The 15,617-nt window shown below is 43.2% G+C and overlaps 1 protein-coding gene across 5 annotated transcripts in view; it reads left to right on the forward strand.

Annotated features, from left to right (window-relative positions):
• Positions 1–15,617, forward strand: part of TBX15 (T-box transcription factor 15) — a 126,016-nt gene that overhangs the window by 93,277 nt on the left and 17,122 nt on the right. For 4 of the 5 annotated variants that reach the window (XM_059884556.1, XM_010803117.4, NM_001434845.1 and 1 more), the window contains one exon: positions 1,681–1,745. In XM_059884556.1, coding sequence (XP_059740539.1) covers positions 1,681–1,745 — 65 coding nt within the window. Of the gene's footprint in view, positions 1–1,680; positions 1,746–11,348; positions 11,411–15,617 lie in introns of all 5 variants that reach the window. The other variant, NM_001434846.1, reaches the window with a different exon arrangement.

Raw genomic sequence — 15,617 nt, forward strand, 5'->3', positions numbered from 1 at the left:
CTTTGTATTTTAAAGACCTTCAGACTGTGGCTTTAGGAAATTCTGTTGTGACAAAGGGAGACAGAAGAGGGACCTGGAAAGATTTGCAATGTTAAGAAACACTGATTAGACGTCCTAGTGATAAGTTCTGCTGGGATCAGAAATGGGAAGATGTCCCTAAGTCTGTTCCCTATGTCTGCATCTCCATTCCTTCCCTACAGATGGGCTCATCAGTACTATTTTTCTAGATTCCATATATATATATATATGCATTACTATACGGTATTTGTATTTCTCTTTCTGACTTACTTCAGTCTGTATAACAGGCTCTAGGTTCATCCACCTCAGTTCAACTGACTTAAATTCATTCTTTGACCACCTAGAGGGGTGGGATGGGAGGGGGACAGGAGGCTCAAGAGGGAGGGGATATATATATATATAACTATGACTGATTCATGTTGTTGTAAAGCTGAAACCAACACAACATTGTAAAGAAATTATCCTCCAGTTAAAAAATAAATGAATGAATTTTAAAATTCATTTTAAAAATAAATGAATTTTAAAAAGGTAAAAAAAAGAAATGGAAAGATGATCTTAAAAATGAAATTTCCTTAATTCTAGATTACCATTGAGGATGACTTTCCTCCTTTCCTGAGCTTCCTAGGCCCCACCTCTAAGTCTCTGTTGTTTGAATGTAGTGAGTCATTACCATCCAGTTCAGACAGAAGATATCAAAATGCCTCCCATGACAAAGGTTAAAGGCAGAAACACAAGAGCGCAGATGGAATTTGTTGGTCCGGCCTGTTCTGGTCTGAAGGCAATAGGGTATTATATACCGAGGCAGAATGGGAGGGGATGAAGATAGAATGCAGTTGAGGGGGAATCTTGTGCTGAGTGGTGGTTGAACCAGATGACTCCTAAAGACTCATCCAACTTGGGTTACAATTGTTTGCACTGGATTTGCTCAGCCTTAGGAAGCTGCTGCTTTGTTTCTTTTGATTAACTTATGGGACTTAAGAGACTGGATAGATGCCCTGCATCCTGCCTCATCCCGTCCTCCATTTCTAGATTTTTCTTTGGGTGCAGCCTTGACAAAAGTCTAGCTACTTTTTTGTGTTGTCTACAAGATCATTTTAGGTCATATCAGATGAGCCATACACAAAGGCAAAAAATGCACAGCTTAAGTGGGACAGGAAATGCAGGCAATTATTTGGTTCTGTCAGGCTGAGGCAGGTTGTCTGGTGGTCTAATTGCACCTGATTGGATTGACTAAATCCATTCATTCATTCTTCACTCACTTGCTCACTCATTCATTTACTCATTCATTCAACAAGCACTTTTCAGGTACTTCCTGTGTGTCTTGTATCTGACCATTGTCCGGTTTTCCATTTGGATACCTTTGTTTGTCTGGGCAAATGATTTATCACCATTTGGGGGCAAGGAAGGTGAGCAGAAGAGAGTTTACAGAGTCACATACTGGGAAGACCTTGGTTTTTAGGAAGAAGTGGGTCAGGTGGGTCAGACATCTGTGTGCCAGGCCCAAGTCCTATGTCAACTTCAATCTAAATCTCAAACTAAAAGGAAGTTAAATAAAAATAACAGCTGTTGTTCACCGCGTGATTTTTGTTAACTTTCTAGGAGCAACCAAAAAAGAAATCAGTTAATATAAATACAGTTCATCCTTTTTTTGTTTGTTTCCAGATCACCAGATTAAAAATTGACCGAAACCCTTTTGCTAAAGGATTCAGAGATTCTGGAAGAAACAGGTGAGGAAATTGGATAAGACTCACTGACCTTTCTTTTCTATGTGGCATTATTTTCCCCACGCGCTATTGGTGGCTCTGGCTCCTGCTTTTTGGAGACATTTGCACGCTAGATAGATGCAGGCCAAGAGAAATGGGTAGTTGTTCAGGAATCAAAAAGCTGCCTCCCAAAGTTTGAATTATTCAGTTCTTTGTTTGTAATTTGTGCTTGTGTTCAGTCGTGTCCGACTGTGACCCCACAGACTGTAGCACTCTGTCGCCATGCTCCTCTGTCCCTGAGATTCTCCAGGCAAGAATACTAGAGTGAGTTGCCACGCTCTCCTCCAGGGGATCTTCCCCATCCAGTGATTGAACTCTTGTCTCTTGCGTCTCCTGCATTGGCAGGTGGCTGGCTTCTTTACCTCTAGTGAAACCTGGGAAGCCCAGTTAGTGGAATAGCCTAAGGAAAATGCCTTCCTGTTAATGAGTCTTTAAAATAAGACAAAGGCCTTTGTTTTCAAAATGTAGCTAATGAAGAATGGTTTCTATTCTGTGCCCAATGGTCAAGTCAAGAACATGCTTGTAAGATGTTTCCTGTTGCCTCCTTTTTGGGCCTCTGCCTTCTGGGCTTATTGAGAACCTTGTTAGTGAAGAGGAGCTCAAAATAGAAGCTGGCCTTTCATTAAGAAGCCTCTGTGGTGTTTAAGGTGTTTACTTGGGGTCCATGCATATTTCATGGGTTTTGTGAGTTACCAGATAGTGAAAGAAAAGTTGTGAGTGAATGACCAGGTGTGCATTTTTCTAGGGAGAGGTCCATAGCTTTCTTCAAATTTTCAAAAAATATCTGTGACCAAAAAGTTAAGAATTTCTTCTTTAGACATCACCATCTGTCTCCAGAGACCAATCCTAGTGACTTTAGTTATCCAATTACTTTCTTTCCTTCTGTATCTTCAGCAGCATTTCATGTTTATTTTCTTGGCATTCTAAAGAATGCTTTATTTTTTTCTCCTTTTTCCCTTTGTTTTGTCTTCCCATTGGATTCCTTGTTTTTCAGAGGCATGACTTAGAAGACAAAATTAGAACAGAGAGGGTGTATTGACCAGGACTGGAGCTTGCACTGGGAATTGGAGGCACACTTTAATCTTGAGATTAAGACCTTGTGTCATGAAGCATATATCTCTGGTTAGAAAATTGCGCTAACAGCTCAGTTCAAGTCCTGAGGGTCTCCTGTCTCCTCACTAGGCTAGAAAGGACCTTGACACATCATTTGGCCATGGCCTGTGTCTGCCTTAAGGCTGGTGAATATCTTACTGCTTAGGACAGACAAATGTCTGTCCTGAGTGATGGACTGCTCTTCCTTGTAAGAATGCCAGGAAAATAGAACTAGAGATCCTCATTTGCCCATGTGAGTGTCTTATTTATTAATTTCTGATAGCATGGAAATTCTTTATTATGTCGTATTAAAACCTGCAGGCTGTTTTCAGTAATATCAGTAATTATAGAAGTTATCTGTTATTGAACACTACTGTGTTCCAGACTTTTTACTTATATTCTTTCTAATTCTTGCTGCTGCTGCTGCTAAGTCGCTTCAGTCGTGTCTGACTCTGTGCAACCCCAGAGATGGCAGCCCACCAGGCTCCCCCGTCCCTGGGATTCTCCAGGCAAGAACACTGGAGTGGGCTGCCATTTCCTTCTCCAACGCATGAAAGTGAAAAGTGAAAGCCAAGTCATTCAGTCGTGTCTGACTCTTTGCGACCCCATGGACTGCAGCCCACCAGGCTCCTCCGTCCATGGGATTTTCCAGGCAAGAGTACTGAAGTGGGGTGCCATTGCCTACTCCGTTCTAATCTTTAAGGCAACCTATTTGTTACCAATGAAGAAACAGGCTCAGAGAGCTTAAGCAGCTTTTCTAATGTCACACAGTAAATCTGGGGGTAGGGAAGATAACCCAAGTCCACCTCACAGCAAAGTCTGTGCACTTCAAGCTTTATCATGCTAGTAGTTTAATCTTGCTTATTTTATATTCAACAGATATGGGGAATAGAGCTCTTTCTCTAAAAATCATTCTTCTACTTCAAGATCCTACTCAAGTAGCCAGAACTTTCCCTTTCCCAAATAAATCAACCAGTATTCTCTCGCTGTCTATGCAGATTATTCACCACGACTTTGTTATTTACCTCCTCTGTGTGTGTGTGCGTGCGTGCATGCGCTCAGTCACTTCAGTTGTGTCCGACTCTTTGTGGCCCTATGGACTGTAGCCCACCAGGCTCCTCAGTCCATGGGATTCTCCAGGCATGAATCCTGGAGTGGGTTGCCACGCCCCGTCTCCAGAGGATCTCCACAACCCAGGGATTGAACCCTTGTCTCCTGCATTACAGGCAGATTCTTTAGTGACTGAGTCACTAAAGAAAGCCCTATTTACTCCCCATACTCCTATAAATAAGGGGTCCCTAGTAGAGGACAGGAGGTCAAGCTGAACATCCCTAGCAACTGAAACTGTGATATGATGAAAGTGAAGTCATCTGTGTCATGAAGGGACTGGGATGAATTAGCGAAGGTAGAAGCCATTCTTATCCTCCAGCTCCCTGGGAAGCTAGACTAAAATAAACTTGTTGGGGCAAATACAGGAGTCCCTGTATTTTCTCTTTAAGAAGCTCAAAATTGCCTGTTAACCACACTTTAATTCTTACTGGCTGCCTGCAGCATGACAGCAAGAATTATTAACGCTGTTTGGCAGATGGGAAAATTGATGGGTGAGGATATAGAGGATTATTTATAAATCTCCAGGAACTGGTGGTCTATGCCAACACCAGAATCCAGTTAGTTCATCACCTTCTAATCAGTGGCTCATTGATGGCCTTTCTTGTGCTAACAGAGTTCTTAAGAAACTATGATTTTCCCCATGAATTTTAGACATCAGGTGACTCATACAGACGTGCATGGTTTGATGAGTTGCATAGAAATGTACCCGAAACATATGGATTACATTTCCTTTAAAGACACATGGGCTTAAAAATTAGGAGGGAAAGTGCTTGGCCAGTGTCTTTTGGTTTTGTAGAACACAAAACATTTGTGGAATACTGTGGAATTACAGAAATTGCCAGACCTCAAACCAAAACACGTTCAGGTTTGTCGATCTCCATCAATCCCAGTGTGATCCTGAGGTTCCAGAGGGGCGTGTGAGAGGAAAGATGGGAGGACGCAGCTGCCACTGCCCTCTCTTAAAAAGCCTCTCATGAGTCTCCCTAGGCTCATAAACCTCTCACTCCAGTGCTGGGGTGACAGAGCGTGGCTAGGGTGACAGCAGTGTCCTCTGAGGGTTGAGAAGAACTTGAGGCAGCTCTTGTGAAGACACTTATTTCCCATTCTTATTTATTTGTCTTTGGCTGCCCTGGGTCTTCACTGCTTTGCACGGGCTGTCTCTAGTTGCGGAGAGCGGGGCTACTCTTCCTTGCAGTGCACGGGCTTCTCACTGAGGTGGTTTTTCTTGCTGTGGAGCACAGGCTGTAGTCATGAGAGCTTCAGGAGTTGTGCTCACCGGCCCTAGAGCACGTGGGCTTTAGTAGCTGTGGCACATGGGCTGAGTTCCTCCGTGGCATGTGGAATTGTTCTGGGCTAGGGGTGGAACCCATGACTTCTGCATTGGCAGACAGATTCTTATCCATTGCCACCACCAGGGAAGTCCTCCCATTCTTATTTGAATGAAAGGAAAGGTCTATGACAAGTATTCGTGGCTTGTAGCCCCATCACTTTCTCCTTCCCCTCAGTGGGAACCAGGGTGATGGATGTGATTGCTGAGTCTGGAACTCTTCAGGACTGCTTGCCTGCAGAGAGTATGCAATCTGGGCTCTTCCCATTGCATGGTAAGCCCAGCAGAGGAGGCCTGCAGGAAGTCAACTCATTTCAGGGGGTTCCAACACACTCTTTCAGCCTTCGTACCTGTGCTGTCATCTTCAAATACTTTTATCAATAGTAAAACTGGCGTTTTGGTCTCCATGACATCAGGCTCCTAGGTCTTTCTCAGAAATTTATTCTGAGTTCAAATGAGGACAAGGGGTGATAACCGTTGGGCGTTCCAGAACCCCAGTGGGAATCCCAGTGAGTTCACTGTGTTAGCCCTGTGACATCATCAGAGCCCATAATGGTTCCTCCTGCTTCTTTAGGAAGCATCATTCACATGCTACAGTGTGAGAAGGTCACTGCCCTTCGACCTTTACTTATGGAGCTCCTACTTTTCATTCCCATGTAATTATGTCCCTGAATAGAAGTGTCTACCAAAGTGTGTGTGTGTGTTCATGTTATGGAGAAGAGTAGTAGACATCTAGTCCTTTTGCAGTGAAAACACTGACAGATTTTGCTTCCAGGCATTGTCTCTGCAATGGGAGGGAGATTGTTTATTTCTGTTGTTCTTCCTTCTAGATTTCTCAGAAATTCTGTAGCCCAAATACAGCTTTGGGTGGAAGCATCAATATGTATTTACCTTTAGCAGGCCCAGCCCAGGGTGCAATATCCAGCATCCCCTCTGGGAGATTCCTCATAAGGAGGAGGCAGTAACACCTTCTTGTTGCTGAGGGAAAACAGATGCCCTTAGCTTGAGTTAAGTTTTGTCTTGTGATCTGTGCTCCTGGGCTCTGTTTGTTCCCTGCTAGAATGAAGCTCCTTGCAGATGGGGCTCCACCTTTTTCAGGTTCTTATTCTTATATTTTCCCCCCTGTAGTGCCAGGTATATAGAGTAAAATAATAATTGTTCCTTTAGTTACAAGACATTAAACAGAGTTGATGGGAGGCAGAGAAGTTAAAAATTGGGATCTCTGGAGTAAGAAAGCCTTAAGCCAACCAGGGGTGAGTCAGGTAGAACAACAGTGGGGAGCTGGTTTTGGGCGCTAAGAACGGAATAAAGAGTGAATCTATAATAGTCTTTGTAGGAAAGACTAAGGGCAATTTTAATTCAAATCTGAGATGGACTGCTGTGGTAAGACACTGACTTAGCTTAATTGTAGATTAGCAATGTTCAGGCCATTTGAACTGGCCCTCTACAGTGAGGGCATGTCTGGGCTGCCTGGCTCCCTGAAGAAGGAGAACATCCAGCAAGTTCCAGAGGTGTGAGCCTCAGGGAAGATGGGCTCCCAGAAGATGAGCCCAAGCAGAGTAAGTTTTGGTTGAGAAAGGTCATTCAGGAGCAAACTGAGAGGTCAAATTACATCTTTGGCGATGACCACCCCAATGGGCATCTCTGTCCAAAGCAAAGACAAAGGTCAGGAGGCTGAAGAGAAACAGGAGTCTTTGCGCTGAGTCTCATAGTCGAGAAGCAGCCTGGGAGGTCTTATGTGTCCACATGCCTGGAGAGCCCATGTGCGCAGCTAGAGGGAGCATTGCTACGGCAGAGACCTTGCACTTGAAAGGAGACAGACAGAGGAGCAGCAGGAAAGAGGACTCTGCAGGTCTCAGCCAACATCTAAAGTGAAAACCTTGTTCCTGTTAGGATTTTATAAGATTTTACAGAAAGCCTCAGTTAGTTTGGGAACATCTATATAGTTCCCAGGGACTTCCTCCAAAGCAAACACATACACAAAGAGGAGAGGATTAAAATTATGACCTGTCGATGGAATGAAGGTTCTGTGAACTTGTTTTAGAAGTGGTGTGAACTGTGTGACCCTGGGTTCTCCTCTGTTAGCAGCCTTCATCCTGTCTCTGACCTTGGCCTTTGCCTATACTCCCAGCTTTCGTACAGTCTAAGACAACTACAGGGGGCTTGTCCCAGGTGACATGGTTTCCTCCAGATGCCCCTTGCTGGCATGGCGCTCCAGGAGTCACTGTTGTGATTCCATGACAGGTCCCCCTGGGAGTTGCCCTTCTGCAGCCCAGGGAGTTGCTGCAGTTTTTTGGGAGGGTGTCTTTCTCTCGATGGAGTTTGCCCTTGGAGGCTTAAACCAGGACACTCAAATTCCACAAGGCAGGGACTGTCAGAGAGGGCCAGTGGCAGGCCCTATATTATGGGGAGCTTGGTTTCAGGGGAAAGTAGTTTTAATAGGTTGCCTCTCACTAAAAACACAATAGGGCCTGCACTGTTGTTCAGTCACTAAGTTTTATCTAATTCTTTGTGACCCTGTGGACTGCAGCATGCCAGGCCTCCCTGTCCCTCACTTTCTCTCAGAGTTTGTCCAAGTTCACGTCTATTAAATCTGTCATGCTATCTGACCTTATCATCCTCTGCCACCTTCTTCTCCTTTTGCCTTCAGTCTTTCCCAGCATCAGGGTCTTTTCCAATGAGTCAGCTCTTTGTGTCAGGTGGCTAAAGTATGGCTTCAGCATCAGTCCTTCCAATGAGTACTCAGGGTTGATTTCCTTTAGTGTTGACTGGTTTAATCTCCTTGCTGTCCAAGAGACTCTGAAAAGTCTTTCCAGCACCATAGTTGTAAAGCATCATTCTTCAGTGCTCAGCCTTCTTTACTGTCCAACTCTCACATCCACACGTGACTACTGAAAAGACCATAGCTTTGACAGTATGGACCTTAGTCAGCAAAGCGATGTCTCTGCTTTTTAATTTGCTGTCTAGGTTTGTTATGGCTTTCCTTCCAAGAAGCAAGCCATCTTCTCATTTCACGACTACAGTCCATACTGATTTTGGAGCCTAAGAAGAGAAAATCTGTCACTGCTTTCCCTTTTCCCCCTTCTATTTTCCATGAAGTGATGGGACCAGATGCCATGATCTTAGTATTTTTTAATGTTGAGTTTAATAGGTTGCCCCTCACTAAAAACACAATAGGGCCTGTACTGAGTCTGAGCTAATTCTCAGAGTGTTTCCAGCAAGCACTGCTGCTTTCTGGGAATGTGACTGGTGGTAGTGTTTCCTGGTGCCTAGTGTCCCTTACATGTGTCGGGGGACGGTGATCTAAAAATGGAACCATTGACTGCCTTACAGGAATGGATGTGTCTGTTTACTGGAAGAGGATGCTTAACGAGGCTGAGACTTAATGCAAAGGAAGGAATCTCTACTGGTGGTGGGGAAAATATTTGGGAGTAAAGTTTTTTTTTGTGGTCCCTCCAGTTAAGCAGCTGCTGTCCCAAGGCCATGTTCACTGAATGGAAAGCCATTTCCTGGCAAGAAAGAGGACTGTGAGATGAGGAATTAAGAGTGCTGAAAATTAACAGGAGGGAAAAGGGGAAAAGGTTAGCCCCAAGGCCACATCCTCTGAAAGAAACTTTTCTTTGGGAGTTAAGGTGCATGTGGGTCTCAGTTAAAATCTGTTAGTTGAGTTCTCTAGTATAACCAAGTATCTCGAATACTGTGTACATACTTATCTATCTGTTCAGCTGAACATATGAAATTTTGTTAGTTGTAGGTCAAAATGGTGAGATATTAGCTATTTCATGCAGTTCAACCTTGTATATTTATTTCTAGGCATTCAAATCATAGTATATAAATAGTAGTAGTAATCATTTCATTTAGTATCTGTGGTCCAAATTTTCTACTTTTACCTCGGAGCTGATTGGTATCAGTATAGAGTTTCCCATTTTACTGATGGTAAGACTGAGTACAGTGAGGTAGTTGCTTTTAGAGCTGGCAAATCTGCCAGTAACAGCATCCAGAGAGTCGTGTCACACTCCTCTGACAGGCATCACTTGCCGGTCAGCAGACACACTTGCCCCTGTCCACCTCTGATTCCTTGTCACTCCTGAAGGTAAGCTTAGAGCCAAGGAGCTGACCGCTTGCCTTCCTTTCAATCAGCACCACTTTCCAAGTGTTTCCCTCACTTGAAATTTCTATAGTTTTTGTTTGTTCTCCCTTGAGCCATTGGCTGTATTTTTCCAGCCAGTCTCATCCTGCTCATTCCTGGCAATCTCACTAGCCCCTGGAGATTTTGTACACTCTTTTGTTATCCCTGGCTTGGGTGCCATTTAACAGATCTATGGAAGCAATCAGTGCTGGACTCCCTGGTAGGCGTTGCTGCATCTGCAGCTGAAGGTAGCTGGCTTCATAGTGGACTCTGGCAGCAACATCCTTCCAGGCTCCTCCTGTTCATCCAGGCCATAGCTGGTTTTCACGTCCCCAGGCTTACGGTCCTTCAGCCAGTGTTTAACATTTTTCTCTGCCTTGTTATTTGTTCTCCCTCCTGTGTCATGAATCTTTCCCCCTATTGTCCTCTTGGCCATGTGGGTTTGCCAGAGAAAGTTGGCAGTTGTTTTATTATCTATGGCTCTTGCCCAGCGATGGTGTCATCTAACAGAGTGACGTCTGTTTAATGGCTAACATATTGGAGTCTGAAATATCTGCAAGATAATGAGGCCTACAGAGGCTTGAGGGACACGTTTTTTTGGTTCTTAGAGGAGAGAATGAGAAACGAAATTAGGAAATGTACGGATCCTTCCCCATTCAATCCAGAACCAGAGGGCTGACAAAGCTTTGTATTCCAATTAAGTAACAATGTTTTCTCTTGTTCCATATCACAACCTGAGCAGATGGTGGGATTTCTGTTACTTGAGTTAGACCAGTGGTCATCATGCTTTTATTGTATTTTCTCTCTTGTGTTGAAATATTTTGTCCTAATCAGTGTGCATTTATTAAGTACCAATTAAGAGGGAGTAAGAGTGTCTCCAGTTTACAGGTAGGGAGCTTTAGGAGTGTGAGGTTATATAACTTGGCAAGGTTGCACCAGTTAAGTGGCAGGGTTGCAGCTGGAACCCTGGTCAACAGCCTGGCTCCTGACCTCGTGCTCTTAACCAGTAAGCTAATCTGTGCCTTGTGTAATTTAGCATTACTGTACTTATTCAGACTCCAAGTGGTTACAGCACTCCCATGTTGGAAATCCCTGGGTAAGGAACAGTTTTAACTCAACTCTAATCATCTGTCCACTGGATACCTGTTCTTTCAAACCATTGTAAAGTACCAGTTCATCAGGTAGATGTATTTATTGCCAGCTAAAGCCGAGGTTTTTAAAAAAATTTTAATTAGAGGATAATTACTTAACAATATTGTGTTGGTTTCTGCCATATATCAACATGAATCAGCCATGCTGCTGTTGCTGCTAAGTCGCTTCAGTCGTGTCCGACTCTGTGCGACCCCACAGATGGCAGCCTACCAGGCTCCTCCATCCATGGGATTCTCCAGGCAAGAATACTGGAGTGGGGTGCCTTTGCCTTCTCCGAATCAGCCATAGGTATACATAATTACCCTCCCTCTTGAACCTCCCTCCCTCCTCCCTCCCCATCCCACCCCTCTAGGTTGTCACAGAGCCCTGGCTTTGGGTTCCCTGTGTCATACATCAAACTCCCACTTTTTATCTGTTTTACATAAGGTAATGTATATGTTTCAGTGCTACTCTCTCAAATCATCCCACCTTCTTCTTTCCCCCTACCCTGCGCCACCCCCTGCCCCATGTCCGAAAGTCTGTTCTTTATGTCTGTGTCTGCTTTGCTACCCTGCAAATAGGATTGTCAGTACTGTCTTTCTAGATTCCATATATATGCGTTAATATATGATATTTGTCTTTCTCTTACTTCACTCTGTGCAACAGGCTCTAGGTTCATCTACCTCATTGGAACTGACTCAAATGCATTCCTTTTTATGGCTGAGTAATATTCCATTGTATATATGTACCACAACTTCTTTATCCTTTCATCTGTCAGGTGGACATCTAGGTTGCTTCCATGTCCTGGCTGTTGTAAACAGTGCTGCGATAAACATTCAGGTACATATGTCTTTTTCAATTATGGTTTCCTCAGGGTATATGCCCAGTAGTGGAATTGCTGGGTCATATGGTAGTTTTATTCCTAGTTTTGAATGATGGCTTCTTTGCCAATTTGCAGACCTTCATTGGGAGGTATTTAAGACTATCCCTGGAGAACAAATACCCTGAGGAATCTTAATATAGGAGAAGATTCCAGATCTAGTGAAGAAGAAGGACATGTGGAAGGTTTGACCTGACCACAGTGGACCAAGGACAGTCTAAGACAAAGGATTAGAAAGTTGACATGTGGTAATTAGACTTGAGAAAACAGAATATTCTGGTTTTGTGTCTTTTCAAATATTGGAACAGGAGGAGAAAGGAGAAGAGTTCTGAAGCACAGTATCGACCGTGGGATATAACCCAAGAACCTAACGTGGAATAAATACTCATGGTGTCTGGCCCCCACATCCTCCACCCTCCTCATCTTGCACTTGGAACTCCAGTCACCCTGAACTATTTTCAGTTCCTAGAATACATCTTCTTTTCCATGCCTCCAAGTCTGTGCATATACTATTAACTCTACTGTGAAAGCTCTTTCTTCCTCTTATCTGTGTGAAAAACTACTGAGTGCCCTATAATATTAAGCTTAAATAACTGGCCTTTTATGGAACACCCCCCTGCCCTTGAGTTTTCCAGGTGTATTCAAGACATCGTGCTCAGTGCCTCATGGCATCTTCTGCATATCTCCAGTATAGCATGTGTCACACAGTTCAGAAATCAGTAATTTACAGGTCATTATCTTTTTGTTGAGCAGAATTCTCCTTAAGAGTAAATGTTTTTTACCTTTATATCTCTTGAAACTAGCACATAATTGTTTTCCTGATTGAATAACCTCTTTATGACTTCAAGACCCCATCTCAGTAGACTTCTGTTAGTCCTTGACTGTCTTCTATTGAGAGCTAATCAGTCATCTTAACAATCCCTAGCATAAGTTCCCCTTGTTAATGGAATCACCAGCAAAGAGTAAGATGTCAGAATTACAAAGAAAATAAATGAAAGAAACCTAAAAAATAATTTTCTATCTGAAGATAAATAAAAAACAGAAACTATGCATAGATATGTTATCTAACAGGTTATGGGTGTAGTTGTAATTATTATAATCATCAAATATTTGATAAACCTCAAAGGGATGGCGGAGAAGGCAATGGCACCCTACTCCAGTACTCTTGCTTAGAAAATCCCATGGATGGAGGAGGCTGGTGGGCTGCAGTCCATGAGGTCGCTAAGAGTCAGACATGACCGAGCGACTTCACTTTCACTTTTCACGTTCATGCATCGGAGAAGGAAATGCCAACCCACTCCAGTATTCTTGCCTGGAGAATCCCAGGGACGGCGGGGCCTGGTGGGCTGCCGTCTATGAGGTCACACAGGGTCGGACACGACTGAAGCGACTTAGCAGCAGCAGCAGCAGCAAAGGGATGGTCTCACTTTTTTTTTTTTTTTTTGGAATGAGAAGATTGGAAGACTATTTCTTTTCACTTTGGTGGTTTTTCCAAATCAGTTGATCTCAAGGCATCATCAGTTTACAGAAGAGCTCATTGATTTCGCTTCTTTGCTTTCCCTTTCTCCCTCCTCTTCAGTGTGTGCTGTTGGCTTGGTCAGTGAGCAGACGGAAATGTCTAAAGAGGAGAGGCCTGGAAATCAGAGAGATGATTACAGCCAAATGACTAAACAGAGGGGGTTTAGATATGGTCTCTGTTGTCACTGGAGCAAGAGGGAAAAGTAAGCAAGACGGGGACACTGGCCAATTTGATCATCTTTGATTGGAAGCTTCAGAGATGACATCAGGTCTCTGGTGTTTAGCAGACCCTTTGAGGCCCACCATGTGGAACATGTTAATGAAATGTAGGTTACCTAAGACTACTTTTTTTTATCTGTTAGAGAATGAATTCACTTTTAAAACCCTTGAGATGAAGTTTTAAAAACTGGGATATAATGATGATGAATAAGTAAACAACATGTCATTGCTTAGTATAAACTTTGAATAGATATACAAGTGGCTGAAGATGTTAATGGGTAGTTGGCAAGGATTCTTATAAGAAAAGATGAGGGTAGAAATGACTGGCCTGTGCTAGGGGACTCACACTCTGTTGAAGGTTAGAAATTCCATGACCAGAACAGAAGAAACCAAAGAAAAACTGAAACCTCTCTGGGACCTGAGTCAAGAAAGACACAAACAGCCATATGTAGATGCAATTCCCGTCTCTAGTACTAGAGAATTCTTTCTGTCTTCAGAGTTTTGATGGGATATCAAGTTGTTTTCCTGTTTTAGGCTTGGAAAAATGAATGCTGATTAAAGTTTGGGAAATAGTGACTCAGTAATAAAAATAGTAATAAATATTAAATAAGTTATAAAAATGATTCCTTTATTTATTAATTTAATACATATAAATTGAAATCTTGCCATGTAAAAGGCATTGTGCTAAGTATGGGACATAGAAAAGCATGGTTGTGGGACTTCCCTGGTGATCCAGTGGTTGAGAATCCACCTGCCAGTGCAGAGGACATGGGTTCGATCCCTGATTGGGGCAGATCCCGCATGCCGAGGGGCAACTAAGTCCATGTGCCACAGCGACTGAGGCCCACAGGCCCTAGAGCCCATGCTCCCTGACCCAAGAAGCCACTACAGTGAGAAGCCTCACACACCACAGTGGAAGCGTAGCCCCTGCTTTCCACAACTAGAGAAAGCACATGTGCTGCAACCAAGACTCAGGGCAGCCAAAAATAAATTTTAAAAATATGGTGCAAAGTAAATTAGCTAATACTTACCTTGCTGCAGCACTTTACCAAATCCTGATAAAGAAAAAAAATAGTGCTTTTGAACAATTTGATCTATATAATAAAGCTTAGTGAAGTCTGAAGACAGATGATGTGGCATATAGTAAACAATAACTATGCTTGTGTTTAGTCAGATCCATCTCTTTGTGACCCCATGGACCGTAGCCCACCAGGCTCCTCTGTCCATGGAGATTCTCCAGGCAAGAATATTGGAGTGGGTTGCCATGCCTTCTTCCGCCAGGGAATCTTCCCGACCCAGGGATTGAACCTAGGTCTCCCACATTTCAGGTGGATTCTTTACCATCTGAGCCACCAGGGAAGCTCATAGTAAACAGGATTGATTTTTTTAAAAAAAGAGACCCAATCTGAATATATCAATAGATTCAGTAAGGTCTAGGATGAATCTATAAGAGATAGATCCACAGAACATTAGTAAAGTGTGGTCAGGAATGTATGGACTTAGCTGTTAGTTTTTGGTAGTCATGCCCAACCCCAAATTCACCACCAGAAAACCCTCCTGTGACAGACACCTGCACTAGATGGGCCATGGGCATGTCCATATGTGGCATGTCGTACATTATGTTAAGAGCTAAGGAAGCTTTTCCTGATGAGGATGTGGAAGGCGTCTGGCACTCTTTTTATTTACTCATTGGCAGTATTCTTGCCTAAAGTGTCCCATGGACAGAGGAGCCTGGCAGGCTGTGGTCCATAGGGTCACAAAGAATTGGAGACGACTGAAATGACTTAGCATACAGCACAATAGGACCAGGGGCTTCCCAGGTGGCTCAGTGGTAAAGAATCTGCCTGCTAATGCAGGATATGCTGGTTCCATCCTTGGGTCAGGAAGGGATGCAATTCCCGTGTCTAGTACTAGTACTTGGAGAAAGGAATGGCAACCCACTCCTGTATTCTTGCCCAGAGAATCCCATAGACAGAAGAGCCTGGTGGGTTGCAGTTCATGGGGTCGCAGAAGAGTCGGATGGACTTAGTGACTAAACAACAACAATAACAACAACAATGGAACCAGAGGGTAAAAGTTACATCAGTTACACTGGAATTTTCTGCATTACCTTTGATACTTCTATAAACCTAAAAGTGTTCCAAAATTTAAAATGTTTATTTTTTTTTAAACTAAAAATGTGTATTTTTTTAACAAGAAAAGGTTACATCAGAGATTTCAGCTCAAGGTCAGAAAGAACTTTCTAATAGATCTGTCACAAAACTATATATTTTCCTTGGGAAATACTCAAACCGAGGCTAGATAACTCTCCATCTAATAGATGGTAACATAGGGAGGAGATTTTAGATTTGGATAATGGATGAATGTCTGCTATCCTTTTTAAAGTTAACAACTTATATAAAATTATTAATACCTTTGCCCTTTTTGCCT

Source organism: Bos taurus, chromosome 3, assembly GCF_002263795.3.
Source record: "Bos taurus isolate L1 Dominette 01449 registration number 42190680 breed Hereford chromosome 3, ARS-UCD2.0, whole genome shotgun sequence".
NCBI classification, from domain to species: Eukaryota; Metazoa; Chordata; class Mammalia; order Artiodactyla; family Bovidae; genus Bos; species Bos taurus.